This window comes from Eutrema salsugineum, unplaced genomic scaffold (assembly GCF_000478725.1).
Source record: "Eutrema salsugineum unplaced genomic scaffold, Eutsalg1_0 scaffold_15, whole genome shotgun sequence".
In the NCBI taxonomy this organism is placed as follows: Eukaryota; Viridiplantae; Streptophyta; class Magnoliopsida; order Brassicales; family Brassicaceae; genus Eutrema; species Eutrema salsugineum.
Window position 1 is genome coordinate 22020 of NW_006256867.1, and position 27990 is coordinate 50009.

Below are 27990 nucleotides of genomic sequence, written 5' to 3' on the forward strand. Positions count from 1 at the left end.
GGTTCAAGGTCATTATTATGTGGCAAATTTTTCCATTTTGTAACCAAATATATTAGACTACAAATCGAAAAAGAAATCATAACACCAAAGATAGATGGTATAAAGTCATTAATTTATGAAGAGATAAGAATAATGCAAAACGGTAGAGAAACAATAAGAAGAAACAGAAAAAAAAGGGAGAAGAGCTAAGGAAAATTTTGGGTTGGGAAGGTCCCTACTTGCTCAACATATCTTACATCAATGACCAAACTTCAATTTCCATTCATGTCTTAACATGTGAAGAACCGACAGTTCTTCTTACAGCAATTCCAGTGTTAATATGAACAACAACAAATGATGATAAAGAAATGACATTTCCTCAATGCTCAATAAACACAAATTTTGAGCTACAAAATAGCAACTGAGAGGTTCAGTTCAAACCGTATGATCCGACGATGTTGCTTACAGTACGTGCAAAGGTTCTTGAGGTTATCTTTTTGCCAGGGACATGGAAGGGGTTTGAGACTGCATCCACGTAGGCAGCATGGAACTTCCTGAAGAACTGTAGAAAATAAGGGCAATACAAAAAAAAAATGAAACTCTTTTTCATAGATTGGTGGTACGAAGAACGAACACTCTACAGGCCAGCAAACACAATTAGAAGAGCATGAACTAGTAAATGATAGAGAAAGAGCATGAAATGTAGTGTCGCAAGTCATGGAAAAAAAAAGCCTTGGTTTGATGCGAAATTAAGCAGTATCTGAGAAGATGAAAGATACTTACACTTGTCACATCGATGTCATTGACATCCAAATCAGTTGTGACCAGTATAAATTTCACTTTGGTATTAGTCAAGTAACCATATCTGCAGGAGAAGAGAGAAAAAGAAAGAGCCAAAAAAGGAGTATCATGAGATCTGAGTGTGAAGGTATTGTACAGTGAGACTGCTTAGTGCTTACACTTTGTAGTTCAGTGTAGGATAAAGCAGGCCAAGAAATGCCTCGTTCAATATCGAGCCAGACTTTTTTGGATTGTTCACTAAAGAAACAGATTGACACGTTTCAGAGACAAAAGGACATTACCCTCTGATATATATATATATACCTCAAGGAAGGACACAACAATAAGATGAAGAAATGCAGACAAGAAAATCAGACTCGGAAATAATAAAAGATAAAAATTGTCTGGGAATTCTTTTTTTTTGGTTGTTTTTGGAGAAAGGAACGAACATCGAGGGAGGAGGATAAAAGAAAGGACCTCGCTCTTGGATGACATCGAGGGAGCAATGAACGATGTGGTGGAGCTTGAGGGCATCGTCACCATCCGTGAAGCTCTGTATGTAAAGCGGATTGTTCTGTTTGCGGATCCAAGTCAGAAACAATCAACATATCGGAAAAATTCGGAATGTTTTAAAAAAGTCAGCGGAGGCAGACCTGGTGGCCGACGACGGAGACGCAAACGATCATCTTCGATAGATTTTGGAAAGTTCCGATGAGACCCCGAAACTGTCAAGATGTCGAAATCCACTCTTATGGGCCGGGCTTTTATTATCCATAAATAACTCTTGGGCTTCTTTTAACCAATCTAGTCAACAACTTTGATATACTTTCCAACTGGTCCCAGGATTCCTCGTTTCTTCTCACGGACATACGCTGTATCAAGCAAAAGAAAGCTTTGGACAGTATTTTTTTTTTGTCTGCAAATATTAAGTAGAATGGAGGAGAATGCTAATGGTGTGAAAGTCCATTTCAATATTGGTAAATCTGGGATTCCTTATTGTAAGCATCAGTCAACAATATATCTCAAATTTCTCTAACACGACATCTTTCCACATGATTTCGAACAAACACGCACATAAAAAACATAGACAGATAATGAAAGGAAGAGAGAGAGTCATCCGCCGCCGGTCTTGAGGATATTTCTGTGCCTGAGGAATCTGGCGATTGGGGGAGTGAGAGCCATCGTGATGGGCACTCTAATCGGAAAGAGGGCTTTATTGCACAGAACCGCCAGCGCTAAGGCTCCGCCGGCCGATTTGGCGAGCTGTTTGGTCTTGTTATCGCTCTCGCTCGTAGCCAAATCTTGCTCGAGGCGATCCTTGGTGGAGAACCAAGGGATTTGGTACTTGTCCAGGACCGACTCGACATCGACGTTGTTCTTGATGGCTATGTAGAATCCACTGATTGAGACGCCGGAGACGGAGAAATGGACCCCCAGCGCTACTTTCCCGTACTTCTTCACGATCTCCTTTAGCCGAGTCGCCATCGATACGATACTCCCAGAAGAAACTCACACGGATTAACACAAAACAAAGGTTAGGGTTTATCTTTCAGACCCCTCCTCATGGGCCATTTGGTCAAACTCTCGGATGAGTAAGCCTAATTTGGCCCATTTTAAAGCCCGTTAGTATTTTAAAGAAAATAATGCATAAAAGAGACGATCAATATTAGAGAGGTTGGTAACAATGCCGACAAAAAAAAAGAGAGTCACTAATCCAATATGGCGGGATGGTTGATTCCTTGTGACGTTTTTGGTCGTGTGTGTTTAATTTTCCTCAATAGTTTTGTCGTCAGATTTTTCAAAAGAAATAAGAAAGAAAGGTTGCCAGAATTGACCAGGTCAGTGTGAGAGTTGGAATGTCATCAATTCAATTATACAGACAGCAAATGCCACAAATTTTAATATAGGACCGTGATTGTCATTGTCACGTTGTTATTATACTCCCATCCATAATATTAAGACTAGAGTCGAGTAGAGTAGTTAGACTTCTGTCTTCTCCGGCGGCTAGTTCATATTTTTTAGGTACTTTCTGTCTCTACACGAATATATATATATATTCAGTTAAGTGTGACTGATACAAATTTGCACGCAGGCTTACATACATACCAAATTACATACCAATCCGAGGATGGATTTCTTCAATTCCAACAGGGAGAAGAAGTATGGAAAAAGAGCAGGTCACTTTTTTTTTTGTTTTTTCTTCTTATTAAAAGGTGAGATTAGATTAGATGGTGGCTAAACGTAAAGGAAACTCAAGTGGTGTCTGTATGTGTGCAGGGTTGTTGAGTCACAAAAGTGAGAGCAAGAGCAATCCTTCGAGCCCTCCTCATCCCACCGACGGCCGATCTTCGCCGGTTTCTTATATCGGCATTAAAAGATCGGAGTCAGAGTACGCCTTCCCAATCTCCGATGACCATACCACTCACTGGAAACAACAACAACAACAGCTACGCTCTGAACGTGTCCCCAATTCCCACCATCGGCCTCCTGTCTACAGATATAGCACGGTACTCTCCTCTACTTAGAAAACAAAAATTCACAGTACATCTCTCGTGGTTCTGATGATCCTTAGTTCCATACTCCAGCCGGAGCGCCCTAGAGATCAGGGCAAAGAAAGAGCAGAGGGCATTTCTTATGAGGCTGACGCCGACGTGACCCCAAGGAGCAACGCTTCTGTGAGCCCTTTTCGATCTGCCAGAACCCGCACGGTACTCACCTCATCATTTCTGCTTCTTGATTCTTCCCAAGATCGATGATGACATGGGACACATAACGTTTTGGGGGGTTGATTTGTCTCTGATTTGCAGCCTGATCGCCGTAGGAGGAGGTCTACCGACTTTAGCAGAGAGGCAGAGGCCAATGTGAGCCCCTTTCACCCCTCCAGAAGCCGCTCTCCAGCTCCCTACAACACGGTACTCACTCAACTTGTTTTTTTTTTTTTTTTTTTGTAACAAATTCTTGCGATTCAGATCCAAAACTCACTCACTCACTCAGTTGTTGTATCTGCAGCATGACCGAGGGAGAGACTACAGTAGAGAAAGGTATGAGGCAGAGGAGGGCCATGTAACACCACGGAAGAGCGCTCCTTGGAGCCCATTTCATCCATCCCGAAGCCCGCCACACACAAGGGTGGGGGTGCATTTCTACTCCAAACCTCCTTTTGTTCATTTTTTAAATTATTCTCTTGACTGATTTTTGTCTCTTGTAATATAAGTTGCAGTCTCAGAGATACTACAACGGGAAAGATCATTTGGAGGCAGATGCAGATGTGACACCGCGTAACAGCCCTCCAATGAGTCCTGTTCATGGAGCTACAAGCCGCTCTCCACCACCACCATTCTACTACTCATCCAGCGACGACGACGACGAAGACAACCATTCCACCTACCTCTTCCCTGAGATTGCAACTGGACATCGTTCCAGGGGCGTCTCAGGGAGCAGCACGGTGCGGTGTTTTTTTTTTTGTTCAACCATAAGTGTAAAAATGAAGAAAATACTCCCTTCCAAAATGATTGATTACGACTTTCCTGTGCTAAAAGATGTTGTGTTATGTGCAGCCGGTGCACTACAAATACCAGATCACAGCGGCCGATACCTTTTCCTACGAGCAGCAAGACAGGCAGTTCGAGCCGCCGGAGCTGCCGGACGAGTCTGAGAGCTTCACGGTGCAGGAGATGAGGAGAATGCGCGGACTTGAGAGCTACGAGGAGGAGGCAGGAAATAAGGAAGCAGAGATACAGTCGGTAGTCTCAGAGGCCTACGTGTCCGTCGCCAATTACAAGGTGCGGCAGAGCGTCTCGGGCACGCTCCAGACGATACTGGAGAAACACGGAGACATCGCGGCGTCGTCGAAGCTGCAATCGACATCGACAAGGTCGTTTTACCTGGAGTCACTGGCGGCGGCAGTGATGGAGCTGAGATCGACGGCGCTGAGAGACCTGAGGAAGACGCGAGTGGCGGAGATGGCGGCGGTGGTGAAAGACATGGATTCGGTGAGGATAGACGTGTCGTGGCTGAAAACAGCCGTCAAGGAGCTGGAGGAGGCGGTGGGGTACTTGGGGAAGTACGACGCGGCGAAGATGGAGAAGGAGGAGTGCGACAAGGGCATGAGGGAGGGGAGAGTGGAGATGGAGGAGCTGAGGGAGGAGCTGAGGAGGAGAGAGAAGGAGACGAAGGAGTGCAGAGAGAGGGTGACGGCGATGGCGGGTAGGCTGGGGCATCTGGAGATGAAGGAATCCAATGTGAAGAAGAATCTGGAGCTGTTTCAGGGCAAGGTCCTTAAATTCGACGGCGAAGCTGTCCTTGTCGACGACGACGACCTCTAAATAAATCAATCATTTTTTAGAATTCTTCTGATCATTGGAGAAAGTAGCCGTTGGAGGCTGATTGAGAATTTTCTTAAACGAGAAATGAAAAAGGAAACCGACCAGTATAGGATAGGATCATGATTCATGAATGGAGGAGTCTCTGTTCCAAATGCTTTCCGTGTGATTCTCTCTCACTTTGTTGTTGATGTATTAGTATTATTTATACTTTGTTTATAACAAAGCTCATTTGATCTGTCTCAATATTTCGATTTCTTTAAAAGAGTAAAAGACCAAGTCCTCCTGTGGGTCATATATGTTTGAAAAGAGCGTCGGAAATTTGTTAGGAGACGCAACACCAATGCTTTGAAGTTTCTACATATATGTATTTTGTGTTAATTTTTTTTTTTTTTTTTGCAATGAGACCCGCAGTCTTCCGAGTCCACACTAAAACTACTAAAGTCGACATTATTATCGTTGTTTGTATGTCTGTCTGTTTTGTGGAAATGGAGAAATCATTAAAACTGTGGGTGGTTAGTTTGGGTCAGAAGAAAAAGTAAATAACTTTGGGTGTACGAAGAATAAATGGGCTATGGGTGAGAATAAGAGAGTAAACGCTGGTAGACATTAAGCCCAATAAAGAGCGATACAAAGACAAATTAACTGGAATGCGACGGGTTTGTCCTTTCTGAGAAGAGAAGACCTTTCTCCAAATTCTTTGTCAAACTGAAATCTCCAATACATTGCTTAATTGCATAGCATTGGATTTTTTACTCTTGTTTTTTCTTTTTCTTTCTTACCCTTTCCCTAAAGTATAGATTAGCGAGAAGTCTAATTATATGATAGAGAATATAAACAGATAAATTTTAGTATAACAAGATTTAAATACAGGAGAAGAAAGAGAATGGAGTGAGAACACAATTGAAATGAAAGTTTCCCGAGTCCTCCCTCAGCTTCAATCTTTGATTCCTTGCTGCTTATACTGAAGAAGAACCCTTTCGATCTATATTATATTCTACTTTGACAAGAAATATATATGTAAATAAAATAAAAGAAATGGCGAATTGACGAAGTCTCGGCTGAAACTGTTAATAATAATAATTTTAGTGGCGGTCAAAGTCAGCGATACTAGAGATGCCTCTATGTATGTATGTATATATATACACACAAAGCAAAGCCAGAGTTTCATTCTGTCTCTCTCTCTCTATACAGATAAGAATAAGATAAATCATTACATTTCTTCTTCAACTGGCATCTTCGATCCTTTCCTCAAAAAAACCCTCAAGGTATCCCATCCATCTCTCCTCCGTTGACCTTTTGTTTATACTTTTTACATTTGCATGCATATATTTTTGCAGTTTAATTTTAGTATTTATTGTGTGATGGGAAACATATAATAGGATGGTGAGATTTTGCAATTGATCATCAACATCACAATCCATCTGATAAGTATTTGTGTCATGTTTGACTCCAATTTGTGTGCTAATTAAACCAACTCATGGAAGATGGTCAATCCTTTCTCTGTTAGTAAACATAATTAAGGGGAAGAAAAAACATCATTCATACTCTGTGATTTTTGCACCAAATCAAAATTCCAAAAGAGTTGACTCACTTTTTTTTGGTTGTTTTTTGGATTTTGTATGTCGACAGGTTCTGTTGCATAAAAGAGATCTTATTTATAGAGTTGCTGTAAGTTTGTGAGATGGAATTGGTGTCTGGAAAAGTAGTTCCAGGTTGCTCCAATGCAGGCAATCCTTTCCATGAGTGTACTGCTATCTGTTTCGAGAGATTAAACTCGGCAGATGTCCACAAGAAGGAAAAGAAACTCTTTGGTACTATATATGAACACTTTTCTATTAATAAATGGGGTCAAATTTTGTCATCAAGAAAGAATCTCTCGCTGATGATGAAACATTGTTTTTTTTGTGTGTCAGGGTTTGGTAAGAGAACTCCAAGCAGGGACACTCCCCCAGGGAGTCCAGCTCGTGGAAGCAGATCGCCTCTTGCCAGCTATTTCGCCAAGAAGAAGGTTGAGTCAGACATTTCACCTTCCACTGCTGATCACACCAATGGCAACTTCTTCAGCCGCCTTTCCCCGCTACATGGACGCCCATCCCAACTCAAGAACGAGCCTGCCAAAAATGTGGACTCGCTCCCCATCTCGCCTTCTCTGGCTGGATTTTCAGGGGGAGACTATTTTGCAAGAAGGGTAAAGGTCCCATTCCTTCTTATCAAAGAAAGAATAGCGCTATATATGCTTTCTCTTGTGACTCTCACTCATATATATATATACATGTTTGCTATTCCTCCTGCCAGACTGATCAGCGCGGAGGTGAGGATGATGACATGTCCCCAAGGCCCTTTGGAAACCAGCCTAAGACTCCTGAACACCCTCTTAGGACGCCTCAGCATAGGCCCCGCACACCCCAACACCGCTCTGATACTAGGCCGTGGCCTTACCAAGAGGACCCTATTTCACTTGAAACTAGGCCGACGACTCCTCAACGGCGATCCAACATCTCTGATAATAGACCAAGGACCCCCATACACGAGTCTGCTGCTGCTATAGGAAGGAGGCCCCAAACGCCAGAAACTAGGCCGAGGACTGGACAACATAGGGGGAGGTCACCTGAGTTCAGGGCAAGATCCCCCGGGCCAAGGTCCAAGACACCAGAGCCTCAACCTAGCTACTTTGAACCTTTTTCAATGACTCCAAAACAGCGGTCCAAGACGCCAGAGCCCACCCCTAGGATTCCTCAAACACAGCCAATATCCCACAGATTCCTTGACAGCGCTGCTCTTCAAAAGCCTCGGACAGCTGAAGCTAGGCCTAGGACGCCGCCAAAACACCAGTCCAGGACCGTGGAGACAAGGCCAAGAGTACATGAAAGTAGGCCAGAGACTTTAGTCTATGGAGGAAGGTCACCTGATCAAAGGGAGAAGATCTCACAAACTCAACAAACGTACTTTGAGATGACTCAAAGACCATCTCAGGCCTACAATTATCTTGGGAGCAAAGCTGAGTCGGTCTACATTGAGACCGACGATGAATCAGTTCTACTCTATCCAGAACTTATTTTGTCACCTCAAGAAAGGCCACTCTCTAGACCCATTACGGTACTGCTCGATCTCTACTCTCTACCTTCACATCTTTGTATTGCTGCACATGCCTAATGACTGTTTTGGCCGCTTAATTATCTCAGCCTGGTCGCCGCGGATATGAAACACCCACAAAACAGGAAGAACATTATGATCAACTGGATGAGTCCGCGAGCTCAGATGACGATAAATTTTCATTTGTGGATGATCATGACGATAACTCTGTTTGGCTTTACCCTGAAATCACACCGAAATCTGGAAGCAACACGGTATGTGTGTGTGTATCCCTTTGTCTCATGGCTTTCATGTTAGTTTCAAAGCACAACAAAGAGCTGATATTGACACAAAATTATATATTCTTCTCGTCTTGATGCAGCCCGTTCATCACAAATCCCGTAAATCGCCAAGGGAACTAGAGGTACAAGATAAGCAAAGCAACGAGCCTCCGGAGCTACCAGATGACTCGCAGAGCTTCAGTCACTCAGAGATCTCACGCATGAAAGGAATAATAGTTAAGAAGAAGGAACCAAGTTACGAGATACAGTCCATACTATCCGAGTCTTCCGTTTCTGTGGGAGACTACAAAGTAAGAGCGAGCGTCTCTGGCACTCTTGAGCAAATCATCGACAAGCACGGTGACATTGCATCCGCTTCAAAAACACATTCGCTTGCCACGCGATCCTACTACCTGGACATGCTTTCCTCGGTGGTTTTAGAACTCCAGACGACACCCTTAAAGCATCTCACGGAGAACCGAGTTGTGGAAATGCTAGCGATTGTTAGAGACGTTGAGTCCGTGAAAATCAAAGTAGGTTGGCTCAAGCCCGTCCTGGAGGACATCGTTGAGGCGGTGAAGCACTACGACCAACACAAGATGGGCCTAATGGAGAAGGAGGTGTGTGAACGGGATGTGTTGCTTGCGAGACAAGAAGTGGAGAAACAGGGGAAAGATCTGAGGGAGAAGGAGAAGGAGATGAAGGAGTGGAGAGAGAGAGTGACGGAAATGGCTGGCAAGTTAGGGAATCTGGATATGAGAAGAGCGCGTCTCGACAAGAGCTTTGCGTTTCTGAGTTCCAGGGTGGACAAGTTTCAGGGGAAATCTGTTTTTGAAGGCATCTTATGACCACCCTAATGCGGAAATCTGTTTTGCGTCCGGAAATTCTTTTGTTCATTATGTGGGTGACTACTCCTCTATATAACAAACATGCATGATACATATGTAGTTCAATGTGGCTTCTTTTTGTTTTATTCATAATTAATCGCTTCTAGAAAATAGAAATGTGCTCTAAACATTTCGAGTTCGCCTATAAGCATGCAATTAAGTGAACATTTGAGAAACAAGAAGAAAATATTGGTTAAAGTGGTTGTATGACTGGTTATTGTTTTCATGACTATGAGAAGAACAACAAATATCTATATCTCGACAACAATGCTCTGCATATGGCTAGAGCCGCAGAATTTGAATATTCGTTAAGGCCTAAATCAAATGTTTGACAATGTTGAGAGGACTCACTCATTCTTCGTCAGAGCTGCAGAAATCTAGGACCATCATTTTTCCGGTAACGTTCTCGGGAGTTTCCCTCTTTTCACGGCCGTGCTCTGTTCTCTTTCTCTTCGGCTCAACCTTCACTTGCGTTTCTTTTGCCAATGCTTTCCTGGGGAGAACAAATCCAGAACATCATACGTTTTCTTTTTACATTAGTACAACAACTCGGGAAGATAACAAATCAGGAAGATGGTACCTCTTCTCTACAGACTTGTTCACAGCTTCAGAATTTTTGTTAGCGTTCTTCAAAGCCGTTTGTCCTGTAAGTCCAAGATCAGTCACGCTGCATCTTATAAGCTTTTAAAATGTTTTGTATCAATAAGCAGAAAGAAGAAGAAGAAGCATACTGGCCATCTCGTTCAGGAAACGTATTCCTTGTGAGTGTACATTAGGCGTCACTTTATCTGCGGTACTGCATATTCACAATTAGATTTGGCAAGCCGATTCTGTTTCGTTATGTAAAAAAAAAAAAAAGACTTGATGGGAGTTTCCAACCTTAGAGCCTTTCGGAGACCTTCCACTGATAGTACTCGGACAGGCTGAGTAGCCTTTTTATTTCCGCTCCTATCTGCTGGTGGCTCAACTGTGTAAATCCCTTGGGATCTTGGATCTCTGAAAGACGTTCTCAGGTTCCTGAAATAAGATTAAGAAAAGACACTCCCAAGAATCATGCAAGATTCCCACTAAAGAAGAAGAAGGTATATGCCCAACACAACTCGGTAGCATAAACATACCCGCCTTTGAGTTCAGTTCTCGCTGTAACAAATTTGTCTGATGCATTCTGTGGAAAAATTCACAGTTAGTGAAAAACATGCTTCATTGCATTTGAAGCAAGAAAACAAGACTAAGGCAGAACCAATGTGTACCAGTTTATGAATGTTGCAGAATGCTCCTTGGCGTCTGATACAAAATTCAAAGTATACAAGTCAGCATTCAGAAACAATACACGGTGATATGCAATGGCCAAGGTAGCTTACTTGTTTACAACAGATGTACAAGTTGTTCCATCTTTCCGCTTCGCTGTGCAGACTCCATAATCAGCCGAAACTCCAAGTTTTACCATTTGTTTAGCAGAGTTGACACTTAATGAGAAGTCACCTCCCTGAATGCTTAAAAAGGTGAATTTTAGTTTAAAAAGGCATCAGGCTGCTTCACAGGCAAAGGTTGATGGGGATTGCTTACCACTTTGTCCTTGCGAACTGAGCAGTTAAACAAACCGAAAACCGTTCCTGCCATTTCGGTCTGATAATTCTTGTAAGCATCACCAAACAAGAACAAGGAGACAGTGTTTTGGTTTAAGCTACCGATTTTCCATATCCCATAAGGCTGACCAATTGAGCTTGTTTTGGGTTGTCCTTTCTCTGTTAGCACTCCCATTGTCGCCCAGCACCCGGAGAGTTTGTCACCCATTAGCAAGTTCCTAGCCACAAAATTGGTGTCAGGCTCTTTCAGCAACTAGCTCGTCTATGTTCATTTATCTTAAAAAAAACTGTAACTTACTTTATTGTTGGCAACCGGACGAAACGAATATCAGAAAACCGATCATTAATCTCTGCAGGGCTAAGTAACTGATTCCTACAAGAGACCAAAAGATTGGATAAAAATTAAAACAGAAACTGCAACTATATACATTGGGGACTTAATAAGTGAGTTTGATCGATGATATATGTGAAATTTCAGCCCAAGGAGCAAATTCGAGAAGATGTGGTCCGGAATGCTTAAGCTGAGATTACCTAATGCGCAAGCCAGAAAACTTTTCAATGTCGTTGAGATTGGAGCTTTTAAGCTTAGTAGTATTTTTGGCGAGTGGTTTAGGATCATAGTCAAGGCAATCTTGAACGACACTTCTGAAGTCAGACAAGTCCGCGTGAGCCCTACGTCTCGGGGATTCATCATCCGTCAGATATACTGCGCCAAATAATACAGCAACAAAAGCCTCCGAATTAAAATATACTGTATATCATCAATCTGAGAGAGAGATAAAAAAAAAAAAAATCATCAAACTTGACAATAATTTGGGCGAATTGGGATGGAAAAAAGAGGAACCCAGATCTATTATGCAAGTGGTTGATCGAACCAGAGATACAGATCGTGTTTTTTTTTTGTTCGTGAAAAGACGGCTCACCGGGTGGAGCAGAGGGAGAATCGGGAGGAGTTTCAAGAACCCTATCGTCAAGAGACAGAAGCAGATCAAGATCCTCTTGGTGCTTTTCCATTTTCAAATCTCACGCACGCAGAGTATCAAATCAATTCAATCAATTTCTCAGTACAACAAACCAGACACAACAACTGATTAGGCAATAGCGAAGCAAAACATCTCCTCTTCTGGTTCTGGGCGGGAGACTGATTTCGTTGCCGCCGAAACGTAAAAGCGACGCCGTTTCTTACGTAACCTTTGTGTCTCTGTGTGGGTCCTTTGGTTCACGTCCCGGTTTAGAGGGAAAAAAAAATCATCAAAAACCGAACGAATTTGCGTGGCGAACGGAGTGTCGGCATGCCATTTTGTCTCTTTACGAGAGCCATGTTCAGATGTGTTCAGCCCTACCGTGGACTACCAACAACTGGATTACTTCTTGTTGCGCTACTATCCAATTAAAGTGTGACAGGTCATGTGATTATGGGCTCCCATCGATTGTTAGCCTTGGCCCACATACGTTGGCCCAGGATCAGATGTTTACTGCTCATATTTAGGTCATGTTTCAGTCGAGACCCTTCAATTTCAAAACTTTTACATTTGGGTCAGATTCAGATGCTTTACTGCTCATATTAAGTCATTTTCTTAGTTACATTATACATATGCTTTTGTGAACAAATAACCATAAAATTGCCGTATTAGTTGAGAGGTGTATCATGTAAGTGATTGGGATGGGGTCAAAACATGTTATTAAAAGTGGAAAGTTCTGAGAGATGGAGTGCGATTTTCTTTAATTATTTAGTAGTACTAGTAGCATCAATCTGTTAAGAAACCGTATCACGAAAGAAAGAGATTGGTTTCTTTCCCCAAAGAGGCGAATTCGAATACAGAATAATCCTAAATAATAAATAAATAAAATTTGATAATAATTTTATTACAAACTATCAAAATAAAATAAAAAAATGATAAAAATAAAACAAACGAGAGAGAGAGAGAGCGTTTGTCTTTTGCACTCACACACACACATAGAGGAAAGATATTGCTTTGGTAGCGCTTTGACGAGATTGTGGCGACATCTGTTCATCTCCACCAATTTCCACGTCCATGGATCTCAGTCAATCTTCCGATTAGTCAAAATAGAAACCAATCATCTCTGTAATTCTACCACAGATCGGAGAGCTGCCACGTTAAAAAGCAAGGGAGGTTTTAATCATATCTTCTCGGAAGAATATACATTCCTTCCTGATCGGGATCTCTTTTCTTAGGGTTTTGTCTGCTTTGATCTGATTCAGTCCAAAAAAAGATGGGTTTCTTCAGCACTATTCTAGGGTTTTGCGGATTTGGAGTTGGGATTTCCATGGGACTTGTTATTGGATACTTACTTTTCGTCTACTTGCAGCCCAACGACGTCAAGGTCCTCTTCTCTGATTCCTTTTCCCATTTTTTGTTTTTGTTTTGTGAAAATCAGCAAATGGATTGAACAACTACATCTGTGTATGCTTTATTCTAGGATCCTCAAATTCAATCCATAGCTGAGCAAGACCCCAAAGCTATGCTAAGGATGCTTCCAGATATACCTCCTTGGGTTAAGAATCCGGACTTCGATCGTGTATGTGATACCCGCAATCTTCTACATTCTTCTTCTATCTTCTTCTTCTGCTCTCTCTGCCTCTCATGATTTTCCTTGTATATCTTCCTTGTCTACCAGGTTGACTGGATTAACAGATTTATCGAGTACATGTGGCCTTATCTCGACAAGGTTCCTGCAAACCTTGAACTAATTAAACTTTGCTCCTGCTTATCTTCTCTGTCATACTTGTGTTTCGTTTCCTAGATTTTGAGTATTTGGTCTCTCCAATTATCCCTCTAGGCCATCTGTAAGACTGCAAAGAATATAGCAAAGCCCATCATCGAGGAGCAGATACCTAAGTACAAGATTGACTCTGTTGAATTTGAAACTCTTACACTTGGTTCTTTACCTCCTACATTTCAAGGTAGGTTAATTGTTTTTTCCTCTTTTTTATCATCCTTGAATGTCATATTCCACCTAAGAGCTGGAGGGGAATTGGTCTTGGACTTACGATTATTATTCTTCTCTTTGCAGGGATGAAAGTTTATCTCACGGATGAGAAAGAGTTGATTATGGAACCATGCTTGAAATGGGCCGCAAATCCCAATATCTTGGTTGCTATCAAGGCATTTGGCTTCAAGGCAACAGTTCAGGTAGTTAGATATCCTGCTAGTGCCTATGCAACCTAAAACCAAGGAAAGATCTACTTAATATTAGCAATCATCGTTGTCCCTTATACAATACTCACATGCCATTTCCTCAGGTGGTCGATTTACAAGTTTTTGCCCAGCCTCGTATCACTCTCAAGCCATTAGTCCCAAGTTTCCCTTGTTTTGCCAGCATTTATGTGTCTCTTATGGAGAAGGTATGTGATTCAACCGATTTCAATATAGAGTCTTTTTTTTTGTATGTAGTAGTCAGTCAGCTTCTTTATCAGATCTTTGGTACAGCTTTTGTGTTGTTGACCATTCCTTGCTACTATGGCAGCCACACGTTGATTTTGGGCTGAAGCTTGGTGGAGCAGATCTTATGTCAATCCCTGGCCTCTACAGATTCGTCCAGGTTAATATCTTTCTCTTACATATCATCATTCAGAATCCTGACTTGTTTGACTCAGAAATTGATATGTATGTATCTGGAGATTCAAACTCTTATTTGGTGAAAGTGGTTTGGTCTTTTAGCTCTTACGTATCTGCTGGATCAAACTTTCATTTACTAATCAATGGCGGCGTTAATTGTTTCAGGAGCAAATCAAGGATCAAGTTGCAAACATGTATCTCTGGCCTAAGACCCTTGTAGTTCCAATCCTTGACCCTGCCAAGTATGCCATTCCGCCTTATTTCTGCTTTAAATAAGCAACCCATGACTTAAACCTTCATTGTTGCTTAGCAAAATCTTAATTTGTAATCTGCAGAGCGTTTAGAAGGCCTGTTGGAATCGTCCATGTGAAAGTCGTGAAGGCTGTTGGGCTGAGGAAAAAAGATTTGATGGGTGGGGCAGACCCATACGTGAAAATCAAGCTCTCTGAAGATAAGATCCCTTCTAAGAAGACAACTGTGAAACACAAGAATTTGAATCCTGAATGGAATGAGGAGTTCAAATTCTCGGTCAGAGATCCCCAGACGCAGATTCTAGAGTTCAATGTGTATGACTGGGAACAGGTAAAGAAGCCATTCCATGCCATGGTGAAATGGAGTAGGTAGGATACATATATGTTTCTTTCTGTTAATATATTTTGTTTCTCCTGCATGCAGGTTGGGAAGCACGATAAGATGGGTATGAATGTGTTAGCGCTGAAAGAAATGGTGCCTGACGAGCATAAAAGCTTCACCTTGGAACTGCGTAAGACTCTGGAGGGCGGTGAAGATGGGCAGCCTGACAAGTATAGGGGGAAGCTGGAGGTTGAGCTCTCGTATAAGCCATTCACGGAGGAAGAAATGCCGAAAGGATTTGAAGAATCGCAATCCGTGCAGAAGGCTCCAGAAGGCACACCGGCGACTGGAGGAATGCTTGTGGTGATAGTGCATTCGGCTGAAGACGTTGAAGGAAAGCACCACACCAATCCTTACGTACGCATCTATTTCAAAGGGGAAGAGAGGAAAACCAAACACGTGAAGAAGAACAGAGACCCAAGGTGGGAAGAGGAGTTCACCTTCATGCTCGAGGAGCCTCCAATCCGAGAGAAGCTGCACGTCGAAGTGCTGAGCACCTCGTCCAGGATAGGTCTCTTGCATCCCAAGGTAACGCAAACTCAAAACTCATCAGTGTAACACTAACAAAGTGGGTTTGGCTTTTCTAAAACTAAAAGTTGGTTGTTGATATGGGCAGGAAACACTGGGTTACGTGGATATTCCGGTGGTGGATGTGGTGAACAACAAAAGGATGAACCAGAAGTTTCACCTTATTGATTCGAAGAATGGAAAGATCCAAATCGAGCTTGAGTGGCGAACTGCCTCGTGATTCCTGTTTCGATTCGATTCCAGACCAAACTAAACTAAAGGGAGAATTGGTTTGATGTTGTTTAAAAACTCAGTGTTGTTGTTGTACAAAATGGGCTTAAAACTCTTAAAACCAACATCTGATTTGCAAAGTCCGCTTTTTTTTTTTTGGATTCTTTGTTTTCTGTCTTCTTCAACTTCTCTCTTCTATGCTATTCGATTATGTTTCTATTATGACCAAGTCAAAAGGGGTTGCATCTTCCGCCCGCATAGAAATGCTTTTTTGGCTCAATAATATAAAGTCTGTAAATAGTACCTGTAGCTGGTAACTCAATTCACCTCTCTCAAGGTCACCAACCACTTCCGCTGGCTTGCACACCAAGACGAAACCTACTGCTCTTGTCTGAGTGCTCTTGTCTGAGTTTTCTAGTTAGAATAGCAACCAAAGTGTGGTGGTTGTGGGCTATTAAAAGCATTTTCAGCCACCAAGTGAAGAAGGTAATTTTTGCTTCGATGACAGTCGATTTGTTGGGAGCAATCGAGAGATTCTTTTTTTTACTTTTAATTTTGTTTTCAAAACGACTTTTTTTTGAGATTTGGCCCAATTTCTTTTTATAACTCAGATAAAACCCATTTGTTTCAAATTTTGTATCCCCTTAAACGACGTCAATTCATAACAACGGACAGTAGGCGTGGCACCAGACTCATTTCTGTTAACGGTATATACATATTGACTAATGTGATAATAGTCAATGTTGGGATCGCCCAAAAACAAAATAGTTTAGATATAAATTTTCAAATAATTAAGAGTTCAAATATGGATTTGGACACTTAAAATTCTCAGGCCCGAATTCATATTATTCAGAAAAGTTTAGGCAGGTATTGGTCGTATTCTGGCGGATGGAGACATTCCTATTTCAAACTATCTATATATTTAATTAGTTATTTGTGAAGTGATTTGTTGATGTATAGTTTCATAGCGAGTTTCAAAGCGGTTTGTTTAAGCTCTTAAAATCAACATCTGATTTGCAAAGTCTGCTTTTTTGGATTATTTTTCTGTCTTCCTCGACTTTTCTCTTTTATGCTATTCGGTTATGTTTCTATTATGACCAAAGCGAAAGAGGGGTTACAACTTCCGCACAGATAGAAATGCTTTTTTGGCTCAATCATATAAAGTCAGTGAATCGTTTCAGTAGCTGGTAACTCAATTCACCTCTCTCAAGGTCACCAACCACTTTCGCTGACTCGCACACCAAGTCGAAACCTATTGCTCAAGTCTGAGTTTTCTAGTTGGCGCAGTTGGAAGTTGCTTGGGTTTAGTCGTCAACAAAGATCTGTACAGAGAAGAAAATCCATTACCGAATAGCAACCAAAGTGTGGTTGTTGTGGGCTATTTAAAGTCAAACATTTATTGTGTTCCTATCGTTTTACCCCCATGAAGTAGAGCTGATGAAGTAAAATAAAAAGATAAGGAAAAAAATATGGGTTTTTTTCCTCCCTACACTTTTAGCTTTTACTATTTTAGTGAGGTGATCCAAGAAAAATTCGACTTTGAAAAGAAAGATGGCCAAGATATAGGCATTTCTAAAAACTAATATTTTAGTTGAATATAACTTTGTAACTCTAGAGAGAGAGCTTCGATCCCCAAAAAGAGAAAAAACTAGAGTGTAAAAACAAGACAAGTTTCTAAAAAAAAAAAAACAAAAAACAAAAAACAAAACAAAAACCACAATCTATTATATAATAGGAAAGTTTTTCTCCATCTAGGGTGTCCATATCAGCAAAACTATAAATAAAGATGTATTTAATACATATTTATTTATATTTATTATTAGTATATGAAATATAATTAAATATAATAAAAAGGATTTTAATGTTAAAAAGGAAATAAATGACAATTAGATATCAATAATTAAATAACCTTGTTATAAAAGTTAAGAAGCATAGTGAATAGACCTTCCTACTTCAAACTATTTAAGCTTATTAAGCGTTTTTGGAATAAGAGTCTAATAGACCGCTTCATGGATTGAGTCTGTTATGGCTGAGGGTAATGTTTTAAACAGATTTTTTTCGAGCTAAGAATAAAACTCAACTAGATTTTATCATGTACATATGCAGGAGACTTTTTTTTACTAATCAAATGTTTTAATGTAATTTATATTTTCTTTATAGATATAATTTTTTAAATAAATGACAGGAAATTTTTTTTGTTTAGAGATAAATTGTTTTTTAATTTTATTTTTTTAGTATTATTATGACCACAATGATAAAAATATAATTATAATCCAATCATTCTATTAATAAAAAAGGACAGTTATTATAAAAATATAATTATAACTCGGTCATTCTATTAATCAAATAGTTATAGAAACATAATTAATTTTCAAATAATTTTTAGCTTAATATTTTGCATGTTTTGATAACATAACTCTCATAAGACCACAACTATAAAAAAAAATCTAATTCGTCCCATCAATTTTCCATATAATATACATATTTATTAATTTTCAATATGTGAAATTTTAGACTGATTGATTATTGTTAAAAAATACAATAATATATTTATTAATCATATGTGTTATTATGAAAATATTATTTAAATTTCAAATATTAAATTAAATTTAACTATATTTAAGAAAGTCTAAAGTAATTAAAATTAATATCTAAATTTTTAGAATTAAATTGAATTTCAAACTTTTTAAAATATTTAAATTTTAAATTAAATATAATCTATATTGATTAAATCTTTAGTTATGTAAATTAATATTTATTTTCGAAATTAGATTTATGTATAAAAGATATATTTTTTAAAGAATAATATTGTAACAAAATGAGATAATTTTAAAACAGTTTCTAATAATTTTTTTTTGAAAAAAAAAAGTAAAAATGTTTAGATGAAAACACTAAAAAAAGTTTTTGTTTTAATAGAATAGATATATGTTATGGTCGGGTTTGAATTTTCAAAACACGTAAATACTTTTAATGTCAATTATTTTCGGGGGGCCATTATTTTCTTACTACTTTTAATTTTTTTTTGTCTTACCGCTTATATAACTATCCTACCATTTTGTATCGTTATTCTTTTCTGTTAATTTTTTTTTTTACTATTTTGTGTCACCAATTGAACTTGTTATTTCTTAGTTTTTAAACCTTATGACTCCAAAATTGTGATTACATCGATCGTTAGATTGGCTTATTGAGATCATAACTAAATACTTTGATAACAAAAAATTATGTAGGAATTAAAGAATAAGGTATCACGAGGTTTAAACAACTTAGTTATTCCCTCCGTTTTATAAAATAAATTTCTAGATTTTTTACATCAAATATTAATTGATAAATAAATAATGGCTTATTATTCATATTTTATTAGACATTTTTCCGTAACTGTAACCAGTAATTCTATAAAGTAGATTAACACCATAGAGATTTTATGCTAAGCACCATCTAAATAATCCATTACGAGTGGAAATGAAGAGTTTCCATCAATGTTTGAAGATAATATATACTATTTGATCCTATCATAGGTTTAGAACATATCCATCTTAATAACCATAAATATTTCGATTAGAATGCATGTGGATGATTTCTTAAAGCATAAACCATCTTATCTTATGCACTATCGAAATGTTTAGGGTTTAGTGATAGGATACAATTTTGCCTAAGAGCATCTCCAATGTATTTTTCTATTTTTATCTTTAAAATGGAGGAACTGCAAATGGAGTTAGATTTCTCTCCAATGTATTCTTTCATTTTCAACTCCAAAATCAATATTCTTAGTATATTATTTATTTTTATTTTATTATTAGTTACTAATAATGTACTTTATTTATAAAATTACAAATGAACCCATTTATTTTTTAAATTAAAACTTCTAAAAATTATAATATTATTTTAAATTCAACTATTATAATATACAAACAATACTACATACTATTTAAAATAATAAAACAAAGTACATTTTAATTTTATGTTATTTCTAGTTTCAGCTAATCTTCTTATATTTTTTAGTTTCTGTTCTCAAATTTTAGATCTATAAATTTATAATTTAAATTACATATATATAATATAAAGAATTAAATTATAAATAAAAAATATAATTTTAAGAATTAATGAAAAGTAAAGGACTAATCATCTGCAAAATGGAGTTGAAAATGAAGTTACTCTATATTTGGAAGAAAAAATGGCATTTCTCCATTTTGCAGGTGAAAATGAAGTAGAGTTGAAGAAAAATTTCCTCCAAAATAACATTTGGAGGAAGAGATAGAGTTGGGTTGGAGATATCCTAAGTCAAGCCAACAAAATATTTAAAACAATTTTGTAAAAAACGATATGGAAATTAATTGGTATAAGATTCGTCATTTTGATCAGCTTCACTGTCTTAGATATAGTAGAGGCAGTTGCGTATAATTTCATTCTACAGGAAATGAATCCATCTCAAAAATGTTTAAGAAAATTTAGGACATGGGTTGCATTACAACCCAATATCTTTGAAACTTATGTAAAATAAATTAATATAAAAGATTTTTCTATGAGAAATAAAACAAGTATATAACAGTATATTATTTCAAATGATTGTAGTTGATGACAAACAATGGGAATCTAAATTATGATGGAACATTTGTTGTTCTCTGTCTTTATGGTAAGTGCTAAAAGGCGTGGCACAGGAGGCAATATTAACATTTATAGCCTAAAAAAATGATCAAAAAGAAGCTTTAGTTTGACCCGGTCTAATCAGTTTCAGACCAAAGAAAACAAACTCAAACTCTTTATTCATATTTACCTTACTGATAAGATAAGCACTTTTCTTTTGTATACACACACAACAAAAAGTTCTATAACTAATACTCCGCTTTTCTCTCTTTTTCAGCTAAATAAATGCCGAGTTCTATGAATAGCTGTCGCAATAAATAAAATGGGGAACGGAGGAGGGAGTATTATGTATATTTATGATGAAGGAGATAAAAGAGATCAGAAAATAAAGTGCTAATTTGAAATTGTTCTCTCCATCTCTTAAGCATTAGCAATTTTAAGCAAAAAACAAAGAAGGAAAGCGTGCCTTATGCTTATGCATCTGCCCTCACACTCAATGCGTAGCCTCGTTTTACGAAGTTACGATGCACATTACTACTTGTGAAATTACACCCATGTTTTAAATTTATTATTATGAAAATACAGTAATATATACACTTACTTACCAACGCTTTTAAATATTTTTCTAAAACAAATTCAACAACATATCTTCGAATCAATCACTAAAGTAATTCATGGTTAGTTAATCTTATAAATTAGCAGTTATATCTTCTTCTTTTTTATTAACATTCATTACTATATTGACAAAATGGAAGAAGTTCTATCAGAAAAGAACAAGCTTTTTCAGTTAGTTAGCCTTGATTTTTAAATATTTGCAAAGAATATTAATTATAATAATAAAATAAGAGGAAAAGACTCATGCATGCTATTTAGTCATTATTTCCAAGTCCTAGCAATGTTTTTTTTTTGTTTTATTCTATTATAATTATTGAAAAGACAAACCCATTATGAGATATGATATAGGGTCGTAAATAAATAAAAAATGTCTAAATGTGTATGAAATGATGCAACAAGTTACTTCTAAATTCAACTATGTTGTTATATATAAATTGATGATTACAGAGCATTATAAATCACCATCATGATTATTTATTAAATATATACAAATTATAAAATTTCTAACTTCTCACATAATATTAGCATCAGGGGAAGCACCTGAATGAGGTCATGAAAGGTTAACACCCCCCTCCCTTAGTTAATATTATCAATATCTACCGTAAGATAATATCAACAAACAGCGCACAAGTAAAATATTTTTCTTCTTAGTACTTGGACTGATGAGGAGAATCTAAAAAAAGAAACAACGTTCACTTGGAAAAAGACAGTAGACTTAAATTTAATCGTTTTCGTATAAATGTTTTGTGTTTGGGGTCAATGCATTTGCAACAGAACATAAAATATTATTATACGCATCAATAAACAAAAGATGTCTGTTTTTGAGACCACATGACGCATTCAAATTGTGTTTGGCTTTGTGCTGTGGCTGTCTACTTGTTTGTATTGGTTTGCCGTAAGCAGTTACTTATATGCTATCGACAGTTAAATGACAAATAGATCTACTATAAATTTTAAGCATTCCTCTCATATAGATGAATATTGGGTACTTTCACATATTCACAACATGCAACTCTTAAGAGATTAATCGAGTTCAAAACATTATTTTTGGGGTTTTAAGTTAATTTGACTACAGTCAGTAGTGCATTAAGTAAAAGTGTAGCTATAACGCCAATCATAATACTATAACATGAGTAGCTTGGGGCTTGGGTTTATTTTCATTTCAACTATCAATATTTTAGATGATATACTTATATAGATTGGTTGATAATGCAGAATTATAGATTTCTGAAAATTGAAAAGATTATACGAAGCAGTATAACTCTTAAACGAACAAATTAACTTACCTACCAAACTAACTTAAAGCAAAAAACAACAAATAACATAATAGTCTAAAGATTACGTAAAATTGCGTGAGTAATAAATAAATTTATAATGAGATAATTATTCACTTTATATATATTTCTACATATTACCAAATAATCCTATTGTAGGTGGGCTGAGCACAGCCCCTTTTTGTAATTTCGTTCAGGCCCGTTAAGATCTAAGATCAAAGATCAAAGATCAAAGATTGACAAACCCATGCGCGAAGAATAAAACGAAGTCATTCAGGGAGATAACCTTTTACATAGATGGGACAGCTCGCCACATCAACGAAGATGAAACAGCTCGCCAGCACGACGTTCTAATAGACGGTCGGTCAGGTCTATCTACCCAGCCGTCCAAGCTACTCTGACCGAGATGTATCCTAATTTGAACACTATAAATAGCCATGTAACTTCATTTATTACGGGATCCGTAATCTGAAATAGAGACAAACATATTCGAGAATTATAATCACAACTCTTACTTCGCTTAGTTGACCTCGTCCAAACAATCCCGAAATATTCACATCGATCTCACCTCTATCTTACACAAAAATCTCCGAGCTCAACCTAGATACATTTACCAAAGTGACCTCGTGTGCGGATACAATACAACAATTGGCGCCCACCGTGGGGCTAAGAGATTTCTTTCTACGCAAAGAGGAGCTCGATAATGTCAGGAATTCAAATCAACAAGACGACTAGTCTACCTATCTCAACTACAGCCGAGGAGGGACTTCACACATCACCGGTTAACAATCCAGAGACCTCGAATAGGCAATCACCAACGATGAATCCTGTGGAAAACGCAACCCCGCACCCAGAAGCGCAAGACGTAAACCGAGGCACGCCAGCTCCTGCTGATGTCGCAACATTATTTGCGACAATGATGGCTCGAATGGAAGAACTGAATCATCAGACAAGCGCTCGCCTGAATGAGCTCGCCGCGGCACAACTTTCTTGTCAAGATCAAGTCAACATATTACACTCATCAGAGACCCAAGCCCCAGAGAGACGAGCCCAAGAAATTCAGCGCGTACAGCGCGCCTTATTCGGAGACTCACCCGCACCACCAACAACAGAAAATCATCCAACCTCGAACTGCGATGAGGTGAACATCGGGGCTCCCGAACACGAAACACGTCGGCTTCAGATAAGAAACTCGCAGCAAGACGAAGAAATGCTCGAAATGAGAGCCAAATTGCGAGCCATGACCTCGCTTGTACATCAAGCAACTAGCTCGGCACCTGAGATCGACCGTGTGTTGAAAGAAAGCCAAAGCACACCGTTCACGACCCGAATCACCGATTTCCCGATAAGAACTCAAGTGAAGTTCAACCTCCCGACGTATACAGGCAACTCGGACCCAAGCCAATTCATGACCACGTTCAGCATTCAAATGGGCCGAGCACGATTCACCCCCGAGGAGAAAGATGCAGGCTTCTGACAACTGTTCGTTGAAAATCTCAGCGGTGCAGCCCTCGTGTGGTTCTCCAAGTTAAAAGTGAACTCGATTGACAGCTACCAAGCGTTGTCGACCGCATTCCTCAAGAGGTACATGATGTATATCCAAGGCGCAGTTTCCAGCGCCAACCTCTACCAGATCAAACAAGGCGAAAAAGAATCCCTTCGGTCTTTCATCGGCAGGTTCAATGCGATCGTTTCTCGGATCACCGTGACTGACGAAGCATCGCTGCCAGCTCTTCGAAATGCCCTGCGAATCAATTCGAAGTTTCGGGACAGCCTCAAGTTCAGCAAACCCCGAACTCTCGAAGACGCGCTTCACCGTGCCACCTTATATATCGAGGACGAGGAAGAAAAAGAGATCGCATCACCAGCAAAAGAGACGCCGAAGCAGCAACCTCACAAAGAAACCCCCAAACAAGATTGTCAAGAACCTCGACAACACCTCGACAATAACTATGGAGGTGACAATCGCCGAGGAGCGACGTACAACATCAGCACTCAACAACAACAAAATTGCCAGTATCAAAACCAATCGAACACCTGGCAACGAGAAGATTGCGGGGAGACACGACCTTTCTGCGATTATCACAACAAGTACGGTCACCGACAGCGATGTGTCGCGAACTACAGGCCTATTTGCTTGCCAAATATCGAAAGGGGGAGATCGCAATAGCAAACCAGCCCCAAAACACCGCGCCTCGAAACAACGAAGATCCACCAACGGCTCCCCCAAAGAACGAACGATCCAACGACGATCTCGCAAAGAGAGACCGAGGTAACCAACCACGAGGTGACACTCCTCCGGCATCTCAAAAGAAGGTGTTCTTTATCATGGGAGGCCTATCGACGTGCAACAATTCCGTCAGGTCGATAAAAAAGTACGCCCGCCAGGTCATGCTCACACAAAAATGGCAAGTCAAAAGCCCCAAGACCGCCGATAGCGATGCAATCACGTTCACCGAGGCCGACACGGAAGGAGTCGACATGCCACACAACGATCCTCTTCTGGTCGAGCTACGGATCGCAGATTGCGAAGTGTCTCGGATACTGGTTGATACTGGGAGCTCGGTCGACCTGATTTTCAAAGAAACACTCGACAAAATGAAACTAGCGAACCACCACCTCAAGTCCTCGGTTAAGCCACTCACCGGATTCGACGGAGACACGGTCTACTCGATCGGAACAATCAGACTCCCGGTCTACGCGGCGAAGACAACACGTCTAGTCAAATTTGTCGTCATCGACAAACCTGCCATCTATAACGTAATTCTGGGAACACCCTGGCTACAATCCATGAAGGCGGTGCCATCAACTTATCATCAAGCCTCAAGTTCCCAACCGTATTCGGGGTCAAAACCACTCGAGGCTCTCAAGAGATATCGAGACTCTACTTCGCCGCCGAGCACAAGCTTCGATTCAAATCCATGGTCCCAGCCAAGGTGTGTCTTACGATTTTACCCGTAACTCAAGTCAATTTGCCATCTCAAGAAAGACCAAAGCAGGAGCTCGTCGTCCAAGTAAACATCGACGAAAGCGATCCCGAACGATGCGTAGGAATCGGAGATGACCTAAAGGAAGAGATCAAGGTTGAACTCATACGACTTCTTCGCCGAAATGCATCGACGTTTGCCTGGTCAGTACGTGATATGCCTGGAATCGATCCCGCGATAACAAGTCACGAGCTCAACATCGACCCTACGTTTAAGCCAATCAAGCAAAAGCGGAGAAAGTTTGGTCCAGAAAAGGCGCAAGCTGTTAATGATGAGGTCGAACGTCTGTCAAAGGCTGGCTCGATCGTCGAGGTTAAATATTTGGAGTGGTTAGCAAACCCAGTTGTCGTCAAAAAGAAAAATGGCAACTGGCGAATCTGCGTGGACTTCACCGATCTCAACAAGGCGTGCCCCAAGGATAGTTTCCCCTTGCCACACATCGATCGAATCGTCAAGGCAACTGCAGGAAACGAACTCCTGTCATTTATGGACGCTTTCTCCGGTTATAATCAATGTTTTTAAAACCGGACCGCTGACCGAACCGGGAACGTTTTTGGGTCATGGGTTAGTATGGTTAGACCAGGTTCAACCGGGTTTGATAAATTTTTTCAAATAATTATATTTGGATTTAAAAAAAAAAACCAAAAGAAGTATAGAAGAGTTATGATTTAGAAACCTTTTTTTTTTTTTGGTCAAATATTTAGAAACCTTATCTTTTATTTTTAAAGTAAAAATAAATAAACAAAAATCAAATTGACTTGTTACCTTTTAAAAAACGTAAAAAAAATATGATTTAAGTTTTTTTAGTTAAACTCGGTTTAATACGGTTTATCGATTTATCTAATTTCCGGTTTTTGACGGTTCAATCTGGTTTTCGACTCAACCCGGCTACACTTCCGGTTCGTGGTCCAACCTGGTCTGACCGCCGGTCCGGTCCAAATTTAAAAACACTGGTTATAATCAAATCACGATGCATCCCGGCGATCGTGAAAAGACGTCTTTCATCACCGATCGAGGAACCTATTGTTATAAGGTAATGCCGTTCGGTTTGAAAAACGCGGGCGCAACGTACCAACGATTAGTCAATCACATGTTCGCCGAGCAGTTAGGACGAACAATGGAGGTCTACATCGACGACATGCTGGTGAAATCACTCACCGCCGGTGATCACATCGGTCATCTGCAAGCTTGCTTCACCGTCTTAAATCAGTACCAGATGAAGCTCAATCCGGGTAACTCCCGGAGAATTCCTCGGCTACATCGTCACTAAGCGAGGAATCGAGGCAAATCCGAAACAGATCGATGCCCTAATCAATCTCCCATCACCTCGCAACACTCACGAGGTTCAACGTCTCACCGACCGGATCGCAGCGCTTAACCGATTCATCTCTCGATCGACAGATAAATGTCTCCTGTTCTATCAGCTCCTCCGAGGCAACAAGCGTTTCGAATGGGATAACAAGTGTGAAAAAGCTTTCCAACAAATGAAGGAATACCTCGCCAACCCTCAAATTTTAGCAAAACCTGAAACGGGCGAAACTCTCTACCTCTACATCGCTGTGTCGAGCTCAGCGGTAAGCGGCATCTTAGTCAAAGAAGATCGAGGCGAGCAGAAACCGATTTTCTACGTTAGTAAAACTCTGGACGACACAGAAAAACGGTATTCGACTTTGGAGAAACTCGCGCTCGCGGTCATCATGTCCGCTAGAAAGCTACGACCCTACTTTCAATCCCATTCAGTCGTCGTCTTGACCAATCAACCACTTCGAACGATACTGCACAGCCCGAGCCAGTCAAGTCGCATGGAAAAGTGGGCTGTCGAGCTGACAGAGTACGATATTGAATATCGCAATAAGACAAGTGCCAAACCGCAGGTCCTTGCGGATTTTCTGGTAGAGCTTCCGCCAGAGCTAATCCAGACCGACCTACCCGATGAGAAGTGGTCCTTGTACGTCGACGGATCCTCTTCATCTCGAGGCGCAGGTATTGGCATCCGACTAGAGTCTCCGACGAAAGAGATATTGGAGTAATCGTTCCGGCTCGAATTTCCAGCCTCGAATAATGAAGCAGAATACGAGGCTTTACTCGCAGGACTTTGTCTAGCCCAAGGTATCGGGGTCAAGAAAATCGAAGCTTTCTGCGACTCCCAACTCGTTGCCAGCCAATACAGCGGCGACTACGACACCAGAAACGACCGGATGGACTTGTCTCTTAAACCCGTCAAGAGCCTCACTGATCGCTTCAAATTTTTCTCACTCACCAGAATTCCGAGGAGTGACAACACCTCGGCAGACGCACTAGCCGCCCTCGCATCGACGTCCGAATCGTATCAAAGCCGCGTGATCCCGGTCAAAAGCATCGATTCCCCCAGCATCGTCTTACCTCCCCCTGAGGTCATCGATGAGCCCACCGAACAAGAGCCAGCAACCGAAGACTGGAGGATTGAAATCTTACTCTACATAACAGATGCCCAAGTCCCACCTGATCGATGGGCAGCGAGGCGTTTAAAAGTTCGAAGCGCCAAATACATTCAGTCACATGGCGACCTCTATGGTTGGAGCTCTACCGGCGACCTGCTCAACTGTTTGCATGGTGAGGAGACGCTCGATGTCATGCGAGAAACACATGAAGGCGCGTGTGGAAATCACTCCAACGGTTGAGCTCTCGCTCT

General features: G+C 40.0%; 7 protein-coding genes across 11 annotated transcripts; 4 read left to right on the forward strand and 3 right to left on the reverse strand.

Annotated features, from left to right (window-relative positions):
- Positions 1 to 241: 241 nt before the first annotated feature.
- LOC18021863 (trafficking protein particle complex subunit 2-like protein) lies at positions 242 to 1931 on the reverse strand. Its single transcript, XM_006404474.2, has 5 exons — positions 1413 to 1931; positions 1237 to 1333; positions 939 to 1017; positions 763 to 844; positions 242 to 541 (listed from the first exon to the last, which is right to left on the reverse strand). The coding sequence occupies exons 1-5, from the start codon at positions 1443 to 1445 to the stop codon at positions 410 to 412; spliced, it is 423 nt and encodes a 140-aa protein (XP_006404537.1). The 5' UTR covers positions 1446 to 1931; the 3' UTR covers positions 242 to 409.
- Positions 1711 to 2277, reverse strand: LOC18021993. The gene has a single exon (XM_006404475.2). It carries the CDS (start codon positions 2242 to 2244, stop codon positions 1873 to 1875), a length of 372 nt encoding a protein of 123 aa, XP_006404538.1. The 5' UTR covers positions 2245 to 2277; the 3' UTR covers positions 1711 to 1872.
- Positions 2003 to 5354, forward strand: LOC18021994. Of its 3 annotated transcripts, none has more exons than XM_024158315.1 (8): positions 2003 to 2293; positions 2852 to 2936; positions 3037 to 3266; positions 3345 to 3467; positions 3567 to 3671; positions 3769 to 3888; positions 3974 to 4204; positions 4317 to 5354. In XM_024158315.1, the coding sequence occupies exons 2-8, from the start codon at positions 2888 to 2890 to the stop codon at positions 5082 to 5084; spliced, it is 1626 nt and encodes a 541-aa protein (XP_024014083.1). In that variant the 5' UTR covers positions 2003 to 2293; positions 2852 to 2887; the 3' UTR covers positions 5085 to 5354. The 3 variants fall into 3 exon arrangements, with proteins under 3 accessions (XP_024014083.1, XP_024014082.1, XP_024014084.1); XM_024158314.1 differs by lacking the exon at positions 2003 to 2293 and adding an exon at positions 2731 to 2781; XM_024158316.1 differs by lacking the exon at positions 2003 to 2293 and adding an exon at positions 2731 to 2781 and having other exon boundaries at positions 3980 to 4204.
- Positions 5355 to 6259: 905 nt separating this feature from the next.
- On the forward strand, positions 6260 to 9435 carry LOC18021995 (serine/arginine repetitive matrix protein 2). 2 transcript variants are annotated; one of them, XM_024158337.1, is made up of 7 exons: positions 6265 to 6349; positions 6464 to 6586; positions 6714 to 6895; positions 6998 to 7272; positions 7380 to 8180; positions 8267 to 8431; positions 8539 to 9435. In XM_024158337.1, exons 3-7 carry the CDS (start codon positions 6766 to 6768, stop codon positions 9283 to 9285), a joined length of 2118 nt encoding a protein of 705 aa, XP_024014105.1. In that variant the 5' UTR covers positions 6265 to 6349; positions 6464 to 6586; positions 6714 to 6765; the 3' UTR covers positions 9286 to 9435. The 2 variants fall into 2 exon arrangements, with proteins under 2 accessions (XP_006404541.1, XP_024014105.1); XM_006404478.2 differs by lacking the exon at positions 6464 to 6586 and having other exon boundaries at positions 6260 to 6349.
- An 84-nt stretch (positions 9436 to 9519) lies between these two features.
- Positions 9520 to 12040, reverse strand: LOC18021990 (protein MCM10 homolog). 2 transcript variants are annotated; one of them, XM_024158338.1, is made up of 12 exons: positions 11834 to 12040; positions 11442 to 11616; positions 11209 to 11283; positions 11013 to 11128; positions 10891 to 10907; positions 10686 to 10810; positions 10575 to 10608; positions 10443 to 10489; positions 10204 to 10341; positions 10056 to 10120; positions 9905 to 9968; positions 9520 to 9817 (listed from the first exon to the last, which is right to left on the reverse strand). In XM_024158338.1, exons 1-12 carry the CDS (start codon positions 11922 to 11924, stop codon positions 9676 to 9678), a joined length of 1089 nt encoding a protein of 362 aa, XP_024014106.1. In that variant the 5' UTR covers positions 11925 to 12040; the 3' UTR covers positions 9520 to 9675. The 2 variants fall into 2 exon arrangements, with proteins under 2 accessions (XP_024014106.1, XP_006404542.1); XM_006404479.2 differs by having other exon boundaries at positions 10891 to 11128.
- Positions 12041 to 12843: 803 nt separating this feature from the next.
- Positions 12844 to 16085, forward strand: LOC18021991 (synaptotagmin-1). Its single transcript, XM_006404480.2, has 11 exons — positions 12844 to 13256; positions 13353 to 13451; positions 13551 to 13601; positions 13713 to 13836; positions 13947 to 14065; positions 14176 to 14277; positions 14400 to 14474; positions 14657 to 14733; positions 14827 to 15073; positions 15167 to 15652; positions 15741 to 16085. Exons 1-11 carry the CDS (start codon positions 13146 to 13148, stop codon positions 15870 to 15872), a joined length of 1623 nt encoding a protein of 540 aa, XP_006404543.1. The 5' UTR covers positions 12844 to 13145; the 3' UTR covers positions 15873 to 16085.
- Positions 16086 to 26803: 10718 nt separating this feature from the next.
- LOC112088171 lies at positions 26804 to 27979 on the forward strand. The gene is made up of 2 exons (XM_024158450.1): positions 26804 to 27302; positions 27372 to 27979. The coding sequence occupies exons 1-2, from the start codon at positions 26804 to 26806 to the stop codon at positions 27977 to 27979; spliced, it is 1107 nt and encodes a 368-aa protein (XP_024014218.1).
- The last annotated feature ends 11 nt before the right edge of the window (positions 27980 to 27990 follow it).